Source organism: Globicephala melas, chromosome 5 (genome assembly GCF_963455315.2).
Source record: "Globicephala melas chromosome 5, mGloMel1.2, whole genome shotgun sequence".
Taxonomy (NCBI): domain Eukaryota; kingdom Metazoa; phylum Chordata; class Mammalia; order Artiodactyla; family Delphinidae; genus Globicephala; species Globicephala melas.
In genome coordinates, this window is record NC_083318.1 from 85,622,814 (window position 1) to 85,641,014 (window position 18,201).

The 18,201-nt window shown below is 37.1% G+C and overlaps 1 protein-coding gene across 1 annotated transcript in view; it reads right to left on the reverse strand.

Moving 5' to 3' along the window:
- TMPRSS11D (transmembrane serine protease 11D) overlaps window positions 1–18,201 on the reverse strand; it is a 47,941-nt gene that overhangs the window by 12,249 nt on the left and 17,491 nt on the right. The window contains exons 4-5 of the mRNA XM_060298697.1: window positions 15,312–15,379; window positions 1,723–1,877 (exon numbers count right to left, since the gene is read on the reverse strand). Of these exons, the coding sequence (XP_060154680.1) occupies window positions 1,723–1,877; window positions 15,312–15,379 (223 nt within the window). The remainder of the gene's footprint in view (window positions 1–1,722; window positions 1,878–15,311; window positions 15,380–18,201) is intronic.

The following is an 18,201-nucleotide window of genomic DNA, read 5'->3' on the forward strand; positions in this document are numbered from 1 at the left end:
TGGTTGTTGTGAGGATTAACAAACTGTAATGCATGAGCATCAGCTAGTCAGGAAGGACACAGCCACCCATGGAGCTGGATCAGTGTCTTGGAAGTCCTTGCTGTGCTAAGCATTAATGCTGTAGTTGCAAGGGGAGGAGAGGGATGGGAGAATTTGGAGGGGTTGGGGAGGCACCTTTGTAGGCCTGGTGCAGTGGTTATTTACCAACAGATAGGAAAGAATTTCAATATTTTAACAACTAGTAAAACTATAACAGGTATTTGCTGATTAACTACCAGTCCAATGTGGGAGCCACCAAAATCCCTTAATTGTGAGCTTATTATGAGGGGAATCATGGTTTCTTAAGCTAGCAGTACATGACAGAGTTGAAGGAGTGTCCTTAAATTCTATGCATATATTAAGTAATTCCTTTTTTTTTTAAAGTCATGCAAAAATATTAATGGAGTACTTATTATGTGCTAGACACTGGGTAGTAGAAGGACAGTAGGATGAACAAGGCAGACTGGTCCTTTTTAGAAAACTTACAGAGTAGGATGAAGACACAGAAATAATATTATAGTTTCAATTGTGATAAATGCTGTGAAGGAAAATGAAGGTGTGTATGACAGAGGTAAATAATTTAGTACTGGAAGTTAGAAAAGACTTACATTAGAAAGAAATGATTCAGATGATACTTGACAGATGCAAGGGGGTGATCTAACCTGTGTTATAAGAAACTGGAATAATGTATGCAAAGGCCCTGAGGCAAGAGGGAGAGAATTTTTGCAAACAGAGAAAGTGAAGGTGTGGCCAGATTGTGGTGCATGAGGAAGAGAATGGTATAATAAATGGCTAGAGGGGTAAGTATGAACCAGATCATACAGTGCTTTAGATGAGATCACCATATCATTTATTGTCCAAACCAGAAAACGTAAAGGCTAATATTAATAATGGTTCTTGGACAATTGGCATGAACCCAGGACTGTCCTGGGTAAGCCAGGAAATATGGTATTCTTCTTACATGTGGTGTTTATGTTTTGTTTTTATTTTTGTTTTGTTTTGTGGGAAGCCATGGGAGCTTTTAAGTAAGATTGTATTTATATTTTAAAATATTTCCTTGATCAGTATGTGTACAATACATTGGAAAGGGCCAAGAAAGTATAGAAGCAGAGTAGCTTGGAGGCTAGTGCTGTAGTTCAAGTAAGAAATGATGTTGGCTTAGACCAGAGTGATAGCAATAGGGATGAAAAACAATGGAAGTAGATTCCATTCTAGGCAGAAGTAGAGAGGTTTTCAGAGAGGAGGTAGGGATATTGTTAAATCTTCTAATTTCCTTCTTTATTCTACGAGTATTTACCAGACACCTTCCAATTGCATGCTCTGTTCTCAGGGAGATAGATCCTTAATTAAATTGTTCTCTGACCTCGAACAGCTATTTACCATTCTTATAACATACCTACAAATTGAACATCTGACAGCAACATCCCTTACAAGGAGGGTGGAGAGGGAAAAATAATAAAGAATTTTTAGCAAATAAAACTTACTAAATGAATGCTAAATGATTCTTTAAAACTTTAGAATATTTTATATTGGAGAGCTATATATTATAGTTAGCGTCATAATACATTGTTTTCATAAAGTTTAATTCCAAGGGAAAAAGTCAGTCTCTCATTAAATTGAAACATGAATTAGAACTGGTAGAGAGATATATTGAAATGAAATGGCTAAAAAAATGATACTTGCGTTTTAAGTCAATTGCGTTCATTGTCAAGTTTCCAGGGTTATTCGGCATTTGCTGTAAAACAGACTGAATTTTCCTTTTCACTGATGGTTCATTGCTATTCCTGGCGAATTTAAATTTCATGACAGTATCTCCTATCACATCACTACCACTTTGCCTGAAAAACCATAAAGATATTTTTTAAAATGTATAATTATGATAATTTTCTGTCGTTCTTTTTATATACTCTTCTTGATTAAGCATTAAAAACATTACTTAAGAAATTTAACATTAGAACAGATTCACATAACAGTGTTTCTGTATGTAATGATATATCACATTGCTACCCCACAAACACTAGATTTCAGTGCATAGTACACTGTACCCACCATTCAGGATAGCTTGTTTTAAAGTCAGAATGGCAGAGTTTGAACACCAGCTCTGCTATTTACTATTGGACTTTAGGTAAGTTTTTTGTTTCTTAATCTTTCTGTACCTGTATCCTCACATTAAAATGGGTTATTATGAAGATTATATGAATTAACAAATGTAAGACTTTTGGGAAGAGTACATAGCATACAGTAAGTATGCTGTAAGTATTAGCTATGGTTAGACTTCACAAATCTTCAAAAAACCCCACTCATCTCATTAAACAAACTTATAAAGAGATGAACTTCCAAGTTTATGTGACTTATAGGCTCAAGTTAATTTTCTGGTACCTACACCCCCTTATCTGGCTACAAAAGCACATTTTAACTTCTGTAGTCATACGTTAAGATTTTTATCTCTGTTTCGATTAACTGTTGATATTTCTCACAAGAACCTTGATAATTTGGCTAAAGGTTATAATTCTCTAAAATCGATATAATATCCATTTCCTTCCATGTAAATTACCATGTAAATCACTTCCTCCACCTAATATTGGCGCTCTCCTTTTCTGAAAATGAATGTGCATTAGGCACATTTGGTTTTGATGCTCTCATATTCTAGGCTGCCTCCTCTCATCTCAATTGCTAATTTTGCCATAATATTCACCCCAGATATTAATTTAATATTTACTAGATAAATACTAAATAAGCACCTTTTTTGTGCTGGGCGTTATTCTTAGTTTCAGAAATTAGCTATGACCAAGATTCACAGTTGCCATTCTCATGAATAGGGCAGTTTAGATGAAGAAGCAGACACTGAATAAATAATTACATCTTACATTTCTAGCAACGTGAAAACCTAAATAATTTAAAGAAGCTTTTCATATAAAACAACCAGAAATGCTAGCGAAAATATAATAAATTCTATTTGAAATGCAAAGTTGGGCTCCTGTGAAAATAAGGGAAATCTTAGAAGACTAAAAATAAAAGAATATGAATATTACATGGTAAGCATTAGAATTGCAATTGTTTTGTGTTTCAGCATTAATAGATACTGGAGATGAGGTCATGGGCTAGTAAAAAATAGGGAGACGGACATGAGGTTCCAGAATAAGGCTAGGTTTCTCAAAGAACTAGGCATTCAGTGAAAGCATAGTTTAGAAAGAAGAAGAACTCACATCATAAAAGAAAAAAAAGTTTAGTTGTCTCAGAGGTCCAGGTCTGGATGGAAAAAAGGTTCTCCTGAGAATTCATAATCATGAACCTGACTTCATGAAAGTTTTGGATTTACATTAATACCACCTGCATGGTCCCAGACACTTTAATCTAAGAAATTAACCAAAAAATGGTCCATGTGATGCCAATCCTCCTAGAGTATCTGATAGAAGCAAATGCTTTGGAGGTATGTATATTAAATCCAGACTGCATAGCATCCCAATTACAAAGTGAGATTAAAGATAAGCATACAACCTCAATGGTAAACAGTACATCATGAGCTAGAATCAGAATAAGAAGAGCATCCTCAAAAAGTCCACATAATAAAATTAACAGATATTCAGGTAAGTAAATTTGAAATGACAAATGACATTAAAGGGGAATTATAAATATGAGAAAAGTATAGTACTTTTTCAAAACAGACAGGTAAACATAGTCAAACATACTTTTTAATTGAAATGAAAACTTGATGGATGAGTTACACAGAATAGTAGACAAAGTTGAAGAGAAACTGGTTAACTGAAAGAGATGAAATCACACAGAATGTAACATAGATAAAGGTATGAAAAAGATCAAATAGAGGCTAAGAGACAGGCGACATCTCAAAGTTTACTTAGTGAAATGTTAAAGAAGAGCACAGAAAAATAAAGGAGCAGCAGTATTACAAGAGATATTGAGAATTATCCGGAATTAATAAAGACATTAAGCCTCAGATCGAGATGAGTCTGAAGCATACTCAATAAAACAACACAAACACACAGATACATCATAATAAAACTCTGAACTCCAAAGGCAAATGGAAGATTTTCAAACAGTAGAGAAAAAACTAGCTACCAAAGAAAGTTTTGAGTGAAGGACAGTTTCTTAATAGCAGTGATAAAAGGCAGTATATAATTGTATTTTCAAAATGCTGAGAGAAAATTGCTATCAACTTGGAATTTTATATCCACACTAAAGTATTATTCAAGAATGAGGCTCAAATAAGGACCTTTCATGCAACACAACAAAAACAAAACTAAACAAAAGTGTAGTTTATTGTTCATGTACTCTTGTTAAAGAATTTATGAAGGAAGTACTTCAGTAAGAAGGAAATTGAACCCAGAAGAAGGTTGGTTGTTAGGTACAGGAAGACATAGGAAACATTGAAAATGGTAAACTGGTAATCTAAAAAGACGTTGACGGGGGCGGAGTCAAGATGGCATACTAGGAGGACGTGGAATTTGCGTCTCGTACAACTGGGGCACCTACCAGGCACTGGTGGGGTACTGTGGACACCTAAGGGGACGGTAGGAACCCCCAGGCACTGGGTAGGACGTGGGGCCTGGGGGGAGTGAAGGGGGAGGAGAAGTGGAGGCAGGACGGGACTGGTGCCCCTGAGGGGCGGCTGGGGGAGGGGAAAAGGGGGAAATTGGGGAACGATTGGGAGGGCAGAGGATCAAAAGGGAGCATGGCCAGGTTTCCCATGCCCACTTGGGCCCCCAGGAACCTGCTGAGATCCCAAGCCTGATCCTCTGCCCACGGAGGCCCCCTTTAGCCATGTGGTCCTGAGGGAGTGGGAGGGAGGGAAGGGGGAGCAAAAGTAAAGGCCAGACCTATGGGACTGGAACCCCTGAGGGGTGGCTGGGGGAGGGGAGGAGTTCCTACATCCAGCAGGACCCACCCATGGTTAGGGGTCCAGTGGCAATGGGGGAGACCCTGAGGGAGATGGTTGGGGAGTGGTGTGAAGGAACAGAAGGGAACACAGCCAGTGCTTCCCCTGTCAGCTGAGCAGCTGGGGAGCCTGTTGGGCTCCCCGGCCTAATCCTCTGCCCTCGGAGCCTCCCTCCTGCTGCGCAGAGCCCAAGCCCTGCTCCTACACCCCCATCCAGGGCCTCACCTCTACACTGGGAGACCCCCTCTGAGACCCCCTCCAACGCACTGGGCCTAAACCCTACCCACACACCCTCACCCAGGGGCCTACCTCTAAACTCTGGAACCCCACACTCTGGAGACCCTCCTTTCCACGTGCTGCTTCTCCCCTTCCACAGAGGTCCTAAGCAGAGACCCCCTGTGCCCCCCATGCTTGAATTCTGCCCTGCCTAGGCCCCGCCCCCAGGACTTTTTCCAGCTACGTGGGTCCTGAGCCTAGGTCCCGCCCCACGCAAAAACGTCACCCCCCACCCGCCTAGGTCCTGCCCCACACTGAACGCCGCCCCTGCCTAAGTTCCACCCCACCTAAACTCCACCCCCATAGCCAAGGCTTTTTTTTTTTTTTTCTTTTTTCCTCTTTTAGATTGGGGTTCTGATTTACCTTGTTGATTCATTGTTGTTGATTCTTTTATATTTTTATTGTTCCTAACAAATATTATATTTTTCAAACTTTATCTTATTCTTTAAGCTTTGTTATTGTTCTCTCCGTCTGGCTTACTTCCCCCGCCCACTTTTTGTTTCCTTTTTTCTGTTGTGGTCTTATTTTACCTTGTTGCAGTTGTTCCCATTATAGTTTTATTTTTCCTAATATATTTTTTATCTTTCTGATTTTATTTTGTTTTTTATTCTTTGATATTGTACTGCTCCTTTTTTTCTTTTTTCTCGCTTTTTTTTTTTTTCTACTGTGCCACAAAGCTTGTGGGAACTTGGTTCCCAGGCCAGAGGTCAGGCCCAGACTCCTGTGGTGGTAGCTCTGAGTCCAAACCGCTGGACTAACAGAGAACCTCAGACCACAGGGAATATTAATCGGAGTGAGATCTCCCAGAGTTCCTCATCTTAGCACCAACCCCAGCTATATCCAACTGTCTGCAAACTCCAGTGCTGGAGGTCTGAGGCCAAACAACTAGAAAAACAGGAAAACAGCACCACCCATCAAAAAAACAACAACAACAAAAAGAAATGACAAAAAATATGTTACAGATGAAGGAACAAGGTAAAAACCTATAGAACAAATAAATGATTATGAAATAGGCAGTCTACCTGAAAAAGAATTCAGAGTAATGATAGTAAAGATGATTCAAAATCTTGGAAACAGAATGGAGAAAATACAAGAAACATTTAATAAGGATCTAGAAGAACTAAGGGGCAAACAAGCAGTGATTAACAACACAATTACTGAAATTAAAAATACTCTAGAAGGAATCAATAGCACAATAACTGAAGCAGAAGAATGGGTAAGTGACCTGGAAGATAAAAGAGTGGAAATAACTGCTGCAGAGCAAAATAAAATAAAAAAAAGAATAAAAAGAATTAAGGCCAGTCTCAGAGACCTCTGGGACAATATTAAACACACTAACATTCAAATTATAGGGGTCTCAGAAGAAGAAGAGAAAAAGAAAGGGTCTGAGAAAATATTTGAAGGGATTATAGACAAAAACTTCCCTAACATGGGAAAGGAAATAGTCAATCAATCCAGGAACTGCAGGGAGTCCCATACAGGATAAATCCAAGGAGAAACACTCTGAAACATATTAATCAAACTTTCAAAAATTAAATACAAAGAAAAAATGTTAAGGGCAGCAAGGGAAAAGCAACAAATAACATACAAGGGAATCCCCCTAAGGTTAACAGCTGATCTTTCAGCAGAAACTCTGCAAGCCCAAAGGGAGTAGCAGGACATATTTAAAGTGATGAAGGGGAAAAACCTACAACCAAGATTACTCTACCCAGCAAGGATCTCATTCAGATTTGACAGAGAAATTAAAACATTTACAGACAAGCAAAAGGTAAGAGAATTCAGCACCACCAAACCAGCTTTACAACAAATGCTGAAGGAACTTCTCTGGGCAGGAAACACAAGAGAAGGAAAAGACCTACAAAAACACACCCAAAACAATTAAGAAAATGGTAATAGGAACATACATATCAATAATTACCTTAAATGCAAATGGATTAAATGCTCCAACCAAAAGAAATAGACTGGCTGAATGGATACAAAAACAAGACCTGTATATATGCTGTCTACAAGAGACCCACTTAACCTACGGACACATACAGACTGAGTGTGAGGGGATGGAAAAAGATATTACATGCAAATGGAAATGAAAAGAAAACTGGAGTAGCAATTCTTATATCAGACAAAATAGACTTTAAAATAAAGACTATTACAAGAGACAAAAAAGAACACTACATAATGATCAAGGGATCGATCCAAGAAGAAGATATAACAATTGTAAATATTTATGCACCCAACATAGAAGCACCTCAATACATAAGGTAAATGCTAACAGCCATAAAAGGGGAAATCAATAGTAACACAATCATAATGGGGACTTTAACACCCCACTTTCACCAATGTAAAGATCATCCAAAATGAAAATAAATAAAACACAAGCTTTAAATGATCCATTAAACAAGATGGACTTAATTCTCATTTAGAGGACATTCCATCCAAAAACAACAGAATACACATTTTTCTCAAGTGCTCTTGGAACATTCTCCAGGATAGATCATATCTTGGGTCACAAATCAAGCCTTGGTAAATTTAAGAAAAGTGAAATCGTATCAAGTATCTTTTCCGACCACAACGCTATGAGACTAGATATCAATTACAGGAAAAAAACTGTTAAAAAAATGCAAACACATGGAGGCTAAACAATACACTACTAAATAACCTAGAGATCACTAAGAAATCAAAGAGGAAATCAAAAAATACCTAGAAACAAATGACAATGAAAACACGACTGCCCCAAACCTATGGGATGCAGCAAAGTAGTTCAAAGGTAGAAGTTTATAGCAATACAATTGTACCTCAAGAAACAAACATCTCAAATAAACAACCTAAAGTTATACCTAAAGCAATTAGAGAAGAACAAAAAACCCCCAAAGTTAGCAGAAGGAAAGAAATCATAAATATCAAATCAGAAAAAAATGAAAAAGAAATGAAGGAAACAGTAGCAAAGATCAGTAAAACAAAAAGCTGGTTCTTTGAGAAGAAAAAGAATATTGTTAAGCCATTAGCTAGACTCATCAAGAAAAAAAGGGAGAAGACTCAAATCAACAGAATTAGAAATGAAAAAGGAGAAGTAACAACTGACACTGCAGAAATACAAAGGATCATGAGAGATTACTACAAGCAACTCTATGCCAATAAAATGGACAACCAGGAAGAAATGGGCAAATTCTTAGAAAAGCACAACGTTCCAAGACTGAACCAGGTAGAAATAGAAAATATAAACAGACCAATCACAAGCACTGAAATTGAAACTGTGATTAACAATCTTCCAAGAAACAAAAGCCCAGTACCAGATGGCTTCACAGGCAAATTCTATCAAACATTTAGAGAAGAGCTAACACCTATCCTTCTCAAACTCTTCAAACTATAGCAGAGGGAGAACACTCCCAAACTCATTCTACGAGGCACCATCACCCTGATACCAAAACCAGACAAAGATGTCACAAAAAAAGAAAATTCCAGGTCAGTATCTCTGATGAACATTGTACGCAAAAATCCTCAACAAAATACTAGCAAACAGAATCCAACAGCACATTAAATGGATCATACACCATGATGAAGTGGGGTTTATCCCCGGGATGCAAGGATTCTTCAATATATGCAAATCAATGTGATACACCATATTAACAAATTGAAGTATATAAACCATATGATAATCTCAATATATGCAGATAAAGCTTTTGGCAAAATTCAACACCTATTTATGATAAAAACTCTCCAGAAAGTAGGCATAGAGGGAACTTACCTCAACATAATAAAGGCCATATAGGACAAACCCACATCAACACCGTTCTCAATGGTGAAAAACTGAAACCATTTCCTCTGAGATCAGGAGCAAGACAAGGTTGCCCACTCTCACCACTATTATTCAACATAGTTTTGGAAGTTTTAGCCACAGCAATCAGAGAAGAAAAAGAAAAGGAATCCAAACCGGAAAAGAAGAAGTAAAATTGTCACTGTTTGCAGATGACATGATACTATACATAGAGAATCCTAAAGATGCTACCAGAAAACTACTAGAGCTAATCAATGAATTTGGTAGAGTAGCAGGATACAAAAGTAATGCACAGAAATCTCTTGCATTTCTATACACTAATGGTGAAATATCTGAAAGAGAAATTAAGGAAACACTCCCATTTACCATTGCAACAAAAAGAATAAAATACCTAGGAATAAACCTACCCAAGGAGACAAAAGATCTGTGTGCAGAAAACTGTAAGACACTGATGAAAGAAGGATGATACAAACAGATGGAGAGATATACCATGTTCTTGGATTGGAAGAATCAACATTGTGAAAATGACTATACTACCGAAAACAATCTACAGATTCAATACAATCCCTATCAAACTACCAATGGCATTCTTCACAGAACTACAACAAAAAATTTCACAATTTGTATGGAAAAACAAAAGACCCCGAATAGCCAAAGCAATCTTGAGAGAGAAAAACAGAGCTGGAAGAATGAAGCTCCTGGACTTCATACTATACTACAAAGCTACAGTAATCAATCATACAATACTACAGTATGGTACTGGAACAAAAACAGAAATATAGATCAGTGGAGCAGGATAGAAAGCCCAGAGATAAACCCATGCACGTATGGTCACCTTATTTTTGATAAAGGAGGCAAAAATATGCAATGGAGAAAAGACAGCCTCTTCAATAAGTGGTGCTGGGAAAACTGGACAGCTACACGTAAAGAAATGAAATTAGAACACTTCCTAACACCGTATACAAAAATAAACTCAAAATGGATTAAAGACCTAAATGTAAGGCCAGACTCTATTAAACTCTTAGAGGAAAACATAGGCAGAGCACTCTTTGTCATAAATCATAGCAAGATCCTTTTTGACCCCACTGCTAGAGAAATGGAAATAAAAACAAAAATAAACAAATGGGACCTAATGAAACTTCAAACCTTTTGCACAGCAAAGGAAACCATAAAGGAGATGAAAAGACAACCTTCAGAATGGGAGAAGATATTTGAAAATGAAGCAACTGACAAAGGATTAATCTCCAAAATATGCAAGCAGCTCATGCAGCTCAATGTCAAAAAATGACAACCCAATCCAAAAATGGGCAGAAGACCTAAATAGAAATTTCTCCAAAGAAGATATATAGATTACCAACAAAGACATGAAAAGATGTTCAACATCACTAATCATTAGAGAAATGCAAATCAAAACTACAATGAGGTATCACCTCACACTGGTCAGAATGGCATCATAAAAAAGTTTATAAACAATAAATGGTGGAGAGGGTGTGGAGAAAAGGGAACACTCTTTCTCTGTTGGTGGTAATGTAAACTGATACAGCCTCTGTGGAGCACAGTATGGAAGTTCCTTAAAAAAGTAAAAATAGAACTACCATGTGACCCAGTAATCCCACTACTGGGCATATACCCTGAGAAAACCATAATTCAAAAAGTGTCATGTACCACAGTGTTCATTGCAGCACTACTTACAATAGCCAGGACATGGAAGCAACCTAAGTGTCTATCGACAGATGAATGGATAAAGAAGATGTGGCACATATGTACAATGGAATATTACTCAGCCATAAAAAGAAACAAAATTGGGTTATTTATAGTGAGGTGGATGGACCCAGTCTGTCATGCAGAGTGAAGTAAGTCAGAAAGAGGAAAACAAATACCGTATGCTAACACATATATATGGAATCTAAAAAAAAAACAAAAAACAACAAAGGTTCTGAAGAACCTAGGGGCAGGACAGGAATAAAGACAGAGACATAGAGAATGGACTTGAGGACACGGGGAGGGGGAAGAGTAAGCTGGGACGAAGTGAGAGAGTAACATTGACCTATATACACTACCAAATGTAAAATAGATAGCTAGTGGGAAGCAGCTGCATGACTCAGGGAGATCAACTTTGTGCTTTGTGACCAGCTACAGAGGTGGGATAGGGAGGGTGGGAGGGAGACTCAAGAGGGAGGAGATATGGGGATATATATATACCTATAGCTGATTCGCTTTGTTATGCAGCAGAAACTAACACACCATTGTAAAGCAATTACACTGCAATAAAGATGTTAAAAAAAAAAAACACCCTAAATGTAATGTGGTATATTGGGTTGGATCCTGAAATGGAAAAAAAGGACATTAGTGGAAGAACTGGTGAAAACGAAGTAAATCAGAGTCTAATAATGTACCAATGTTAATCTCTTAGTTTTGACAGATGTGCCATAGTTATGTAAGATGTTAACATTAGGGGAAGCTAGGTGAAGTGTATGTAGAAACGTTCTGTACTGTCTTTCTGTAAAGTTAAAATTATTCCAAAATAAGATGTTTACTTAAAAAAATTAATAAAATGATATTGACAGTATAATTACAGTGATTTATTTGCAGGTGTTACAAATAAGGTTGAACTAAAACATCAGTAATACGTGAATAACAGTTCCAAGTTTCCTGTATTATTTGGAAGAAGGGTAGTGGATTAAACCAACTCTCCTTGTTTGTAAGAATTTTTTAAGAATAATCACTAAAATAAGATAAATGGAATGTAGAACTTGTAAATTAGTAAACGAAAAAAAACTGAAGAAAATACAGTCATACAAGAGAAGGCAAGATAGTAGAAAAAAGCATTAGAAAAACCAGGATGAAGAACATAAGATAATATGGAGGAAATAAATCCAAATGTAACTATCATCACAATAAATTGAAACTGACTAAACTCTCTAGTTAAAGGCAAAGATGGTCAGAATGCATTTGAAAATGTAATCTAGCTGTCTTCTTGTTTTAGGAGAAAAATCTAACCTGTAAGGACATATGAATGTTGAAAATGAAGATAAGGTATGTTGTAAAAAGAACCATAAGAAAGTCAGTGTAGCATAATAGTATCAGATATAAGAGATTTTAAGATTGAAAGACATTAATTAGTGATAAAAAGGATTAATACCTTGCTAAAAGAAATAGTTCATGAGGCAGATATAATAATTCTAAACATATAGGTGCTTGATAATATGTGCTCAAAATATATTGAACAAGGAGAAATAGGCAAATCCATAGTGCTAGGTTTTATTTGAATGACATAATTACTAAGCTTAATTGGAAGGAACAGAATTCCTATAATTAAGTCTAATAGGAATCCAGAAACAGACTCATAGACGTATGTAAACAATATTCTATAGAAGTGGTATCACAAATCTGAAGGAAAATAACTTATGTAAAAAATTAAAAATCTTCCTCATGTCACACACAAACAAAACACTTGAATAGGAACAGCAAAAATTTTAAATTTATAGTCAATATGGGAGATTTTCTTTATATACAAGATGATAAAGGATTTCTTAAGTAAGACCTTTTGCAACTGATTTTCTACAACAAAAGATGCATATACAAAGTGTTAAGATAATGCTATAGATAGGGAGAATATATTTGCAACTGAAAGTAACAATTGTTTGGTACCTCCTATAGACACAGAACTCCTACAAATCAATAAGAAAAAGACAAATCATAGAAAAAAACCAGAAAAGATGAATATGCAATTCAAAGAAGAGGTATCTTTAGTGAATGATAAACATGTAAATAGGTACTCAAACAGGACTGTGTTTTATACTTCATTTATTTGATCTTCATAACAACTCTATAAGAGTCATGTACCTACCTTCCTTGTGGGAACTGTGAGTAACAAACTCTCTTTTCAAAAGTCATCATCTCCTGATTTGTTGGCCTTACTGTACCTCAAATCTTCTATTGATGCAGTATATTTTAAAACAGAAGGGGAAGGGGAAAAAGTGGTGTGTGTGTGTGGATGTGTATTTCAGACAGAGGGAATAGCTTATATAAGAAGATCTTGAGGTTAGAGAGAGTGGAGAACTGAAAACAGCCTAGTGGGACTTGTGAGTAAATAACAAAGTAGAGAGTAGTAAAAGACTACCCCAGAAATAGAGATGGTAGGAGAAAACCCTATATAGGAAGGTTTAGTAAACTTTGTTTTATATATATATATGTATATAAAAGGAGACATATATATATATCAAGAATACATATATCTGATGCACATATACATGTTTATATATGATATTTGACATATCATAAGGGTAAGGAATAGCAGTTAGAAGAACTTTAAGCAAATACTATGTTTAGCATTTCATTTCAAGAAATCTTTCTGGTTGCTATGTAGAATGTGGAGTGGAGCAAGACTGCAGGAAAGGAGACTCATTAGAAGGCTGTTCATAGACAAGGAGAGAGATGATTGAGGGCAGTGTGTTTGAAGTTATGGATCTTAAACATAATTAAGAAATAGAATTGTGAAGGTTAGATGGATGGATGTGTGGGTTGAGGGAGAGATAGGAATTTAGAGATAACTCATATTTCTTTCTTGAGCATCTGGGTTGAAGGTGACACCATTGATAGAGGTAGGCAATACTAGAAGAGTAACATATTTGGTGGGGGAGAAATGATAGGTTCTGGTCTGGACTTATTAAAGTTGAGCTGTCCAAGATAGCCATATGATGTTAAGTAGACGGCTGTGTATATTCACATCTCGAGATGAGAAGAGAGGACTAGCCCAGAGATACAACTTTAATAATAATTAGCATATAGGGGCAATGAAGCCCCTGAAAGGAGCTTCAGCGTGAACTGAGAAGATGAGAGGCTTACAGCACAGTCTGACAACACTTGAGGAAGAGAAGGAATAAGAACTAACAAAGAAAATTGAGAAGGAATAACTTAAGAGATAAAAGGAAAATCAGGGGTGTATAGGGTCATAGAAACCAAGGGATGGTACTATTTCAAAAAGGATTGACAACTCAACAGTGTTAAATACTGTTGAGAGGTCCAAGAAGAGGACTGATATAATTTCTTTGGAGTTTGTGATTCAGATGTCATTGCTGAACTTGGCAAGAGCAATTACTATTTTGTGGTGAGGTCAGAAGCCAGACTGCAGTGAAATGAGAAGTAAGTGGGAAGTGAACAAAAGGAGAAAAACATGCAGATTCAGTCCTACAAGTATTGCAAGCTCGTGGCTGGTACAGAGAATTTCTCAAGAAAGTACTAAGGTAAATGTGCACTGAACTGACTGAAATGCATTTTGGAAAATGCTCTTCCTATGGATTCTTCTTGAACTCCTCAGCAAAACTTAACTGACCAGAGCTCTATGCTCCTGGGTACTTAACTAGGTGACTCTTCCGAGAATAAGAAAAAATAATTTTCTTGTGGTATTAGTATTTGAGAAAGAAATAGTATAATTTCTCTCCCTCTGAAGAGCTTTTGTATATTAGTTGAAGGATTGAGCAATATGGACATTTGAGATATTTATGTTAGGGTCAGCAAGGGTGGCTCTTCTAGTTGGTAGGAATATCACATCACATCACAAGGATAAGTCCATATTCAACTAAGGTAAGAATGGCAAATAACTAGCTTGTGTGCTGCTACTTCGCCTATTATTTATTTACTTATTTATTTTTTTGCGGTATGCGGGCCTCTCACTGTTGTGGTCTCTCCCATTGCGGAGTACAGGCTGCGGACGCGCGGGCTCAGCGGCCATGGCTCACGGGCCTAGCCGCTCCGCGGCATGTGGGATCTTCCCGGACCGGTGCGTCCCCTGCATCGGCAGGCGGACTCTCAACCACTGCGCCACCAGGGAAGCCCTACTTCGCCTATTATTAATTCATAGCAGACACATCTGTGTTTGGCCACAGCATCCTTTATATTATAGCATTCCAGGCAGACAAAACCCAAAAAGCCATTTTTGGTGTTGGTTTAGTGTTCCAATCGTGCCCAGGACCACAACACTGCACATCTCCACAAGGCATTGTTTGCTACATAGACTGCATTGTGAATAGTATCCCCTGGAGTTATATAATAGAATAACCCTGTTGCTGTACCTTCACCCAACTCTCTCTCTACCCTTTCCTCCTTTTCCCACCAAGAACTGAAGTAATATGGTTATTTACATTAGTAAGTAGATCGTATGACATGTTTTGTTTTTTGGCATTGGTTTTTAAACTTTCCATGATACTATTTTCATAATATTGCAACACATTGTGTGAATGTCTCATTCATTATCTATGCTGTGAACAAAATCAAATGCACCAAGTTGTATCTATGCTTATAGATATTTTTTGTTGTATTTCCACTCACCTCAGTCCGACAACATGAGCTCTGATGAACTGGCTTCTTAAATTTGACTCTTCGAATGTTTTAGTAATCTGTAGAAAGAAAGGAAAAAACAACCTCTCTGTAATTACCGTTCTTTCTCTGTTTCCTCTTTCTGCCCAACCTTGCAACATGGTTGTTAATGGGGAGTTGACTATGTTAATGAGGAATAGAGAGTTCAGTTTAGTTCAGTTCCATCTCAGAACACATGGGAGCGATTTAGGCAGGTTAATAACCTTCTGATGCAGTGCCTGTTTCTTCATCTGTTACACAAAGATGATAATGGACAGGATGCATCTTTGCTAGAAGCCATTCTAAACATAGCAGATGTTTTGCTCAGTGAGAGCCCACGTTACGTGATTTGGTGGCTGTTCCCAAAAAGGTGGGCGCATGAGCCAACCCAACGCTAGGTGAGTCCACTGATACAATTTACAGTGTGTGATCCTGCAACAACTGTTCTTAAATGGGTAAAACTAGATTAAAATGAGCAGCAATGGAGGGCTTGATGAGAAAGAGGAAACGAAGTAAAGGCCAGTCTTTTCCTTATTGTTTCTGATTAATGCCTAAGCAACATAAGTTATTTTTAGCATCAGTTGGTACTTCCTGACCTAACTTTAACTTTCCCCCTGAATCATTGCTCAATGCCAGCAAGGATGGTCCTCTTGAGGTATAAGGTTTAGCTTCACAGTAAACTAGTAGTGAGTGATTCTGTGACTGGAACAGTTCTGCCAAGATGCAGGGTGAGATGTACTGAGCTTTCATAATGGCGAGTGGATTCTGTTGGCTTGTACTGTGAGGTTGGACCAAGGTGGGGGTGAACATGAAAAGGTGAAGTTGGGGAAATTAAGTAGCATGTTGAATATTACATTAAGCCAGGATTTGAAGTCAATTCTTCTTGAGACTGTAAAGTTGGACCAAGGTGGGGGTGAACATGAAAAGGTGAAGTTGGGGAAATTAAGTAGCATGTTGAATATTACATTAAGCCAGGATTTGAAGTCAATTCTTCTTGAGACTGTAAAGTTTATGCAATCTCTATTACACTGCATTTATTTTTTCAGTATCCATTCTTTAGGCTGATATCAGACCAACCAGTTGTGATGCAAAATAACTTTTTTTCTTTCTAGAGGTCTCAAATATTTTTAAGAGTTATGAGGCTGTTAGTTTTTCAAAATAATTTCCTTTTTAAAAAATTCAAGAAGTACTAGTAAGTGTTAAGAAGAGAGCAAAAAGTCACTCAAAATTCTATGATCTAGAATTATAGAATGCAATCATTTGGTGAGTATTTTAGTTAACTATGTAGAAGGATAGGTTTTAATGTGTTTATTAATATGGTATATTGTAGGAGGGAGTTTAATAAACTGATTTATTTTTAATATTACTTGACTTTAGCAGAAATAAAAGGAACTGACCTAAAACTGAAGGAATTGCTAAAATTTAGATGTTTCTTGTAATTATATTTTAATTCATGATTTGGTATTGCATCAGCATGGGCTACACTGGACCAAAATGTTAAAAATATAATTTAATTATGACATTTTTGTTATGTGGAAAATATTGATGTAATTTAGTGAGGACTAAGGTAATAAGCAACATAAAGAAAGCAAGTTGATTAATTGGTTGATATCCATATACAAGGATAAAAGAAGAGACCTATGGATAAGAATCCGTATTTCATAGAGTGGGTGAAAATTTTGTAGTCTCTTTAATTAGAACTTATCAAATACTTGGTAGAAAATCAGTGAGCAGATGCCTGAAGAGGAAGCCAATAGGAGAGTGGAAAGTGTAGTAGATAGGGGACAGGGAAAAGTTAGCTTGCTATGAGAACTTGAACGAATCTTTTAAACTTTCTTCCTCTCAATTTCTTCATCTGTAAAAGGAAAACAGTCCAAAGTGTGTTTAAAAAATTGTTCTGTACACAGTTGACTACTGCAACTCCCAGAGGCTGTGCATCTGCTTTCAGTGAGCTTTACATGTAACCTTTGGGCTTTTTCACTCCCTTCAAACTTATTATTGATTCTTCTTTAATGGGTTGGATGAGTTTGCTTTCATACTTCTTTGATTTTGTAACCTGTATTATTGACCCTTTTATTACAATGGACAAAAAATCAAGTAAACAAAGAAAAAAGAACTATTTTATATTTCCCTCCTGAATGAGGGTGACAATACTATCTTTGTGGGGTTTTTTTTAATGTCTTTATCGGAGTATAATTGCTTTACAGTGTTGTGTTAGTTTCTTCTGTGAATCAGCTATACATATACTATATCCCCATATCTCTTCCCTCTTGCATCTCCATCCCACCCTCCTTATCTCACCCCTCTAGGTGTCACAAACACGGAGCTGATCTCCCTGTGTTATGCAGCTGCTTCCCACTAGCTACCTGTTTTACATTTGGTAGTGTATATATGTCCATGCCACTCTCTCACTTCGTCCCAGCTTACCCTTCCCCCTCCCCATGTCCTCAAGTCCATTCTCTACATCTGCGTCTTTATTCCTGTCCTGCCCCTAAGTTCTTCTGAACCATTTTTTTTTTTTTTTTTTAGATTCCATGTATATGTGTTAGCATACGGTAATTGTTTTTCTCTTTCTTACTTACTTCACTCTGTGTAACAGACTCTGGGTCCATCCACCTCACTACAGATAACTCAATTCCATTTCTTTTTATGGCTGAGTAATATTCTACTATACATATGTGCCACATCTTCTTTATCCATTCATCTGTTGATGGACACTTAGGTTGCTTCCGTGTCCTGGCTATTGTAAGTAGTGCTGCAATGAACATTGTGGTACATGACTCTTTTTGAATTATGGTTTTCTCAGAGTATATGCCCATAGTGGGATTGCTGGGTCATAAGGTAGCTCTATTTTTAGCTTTTT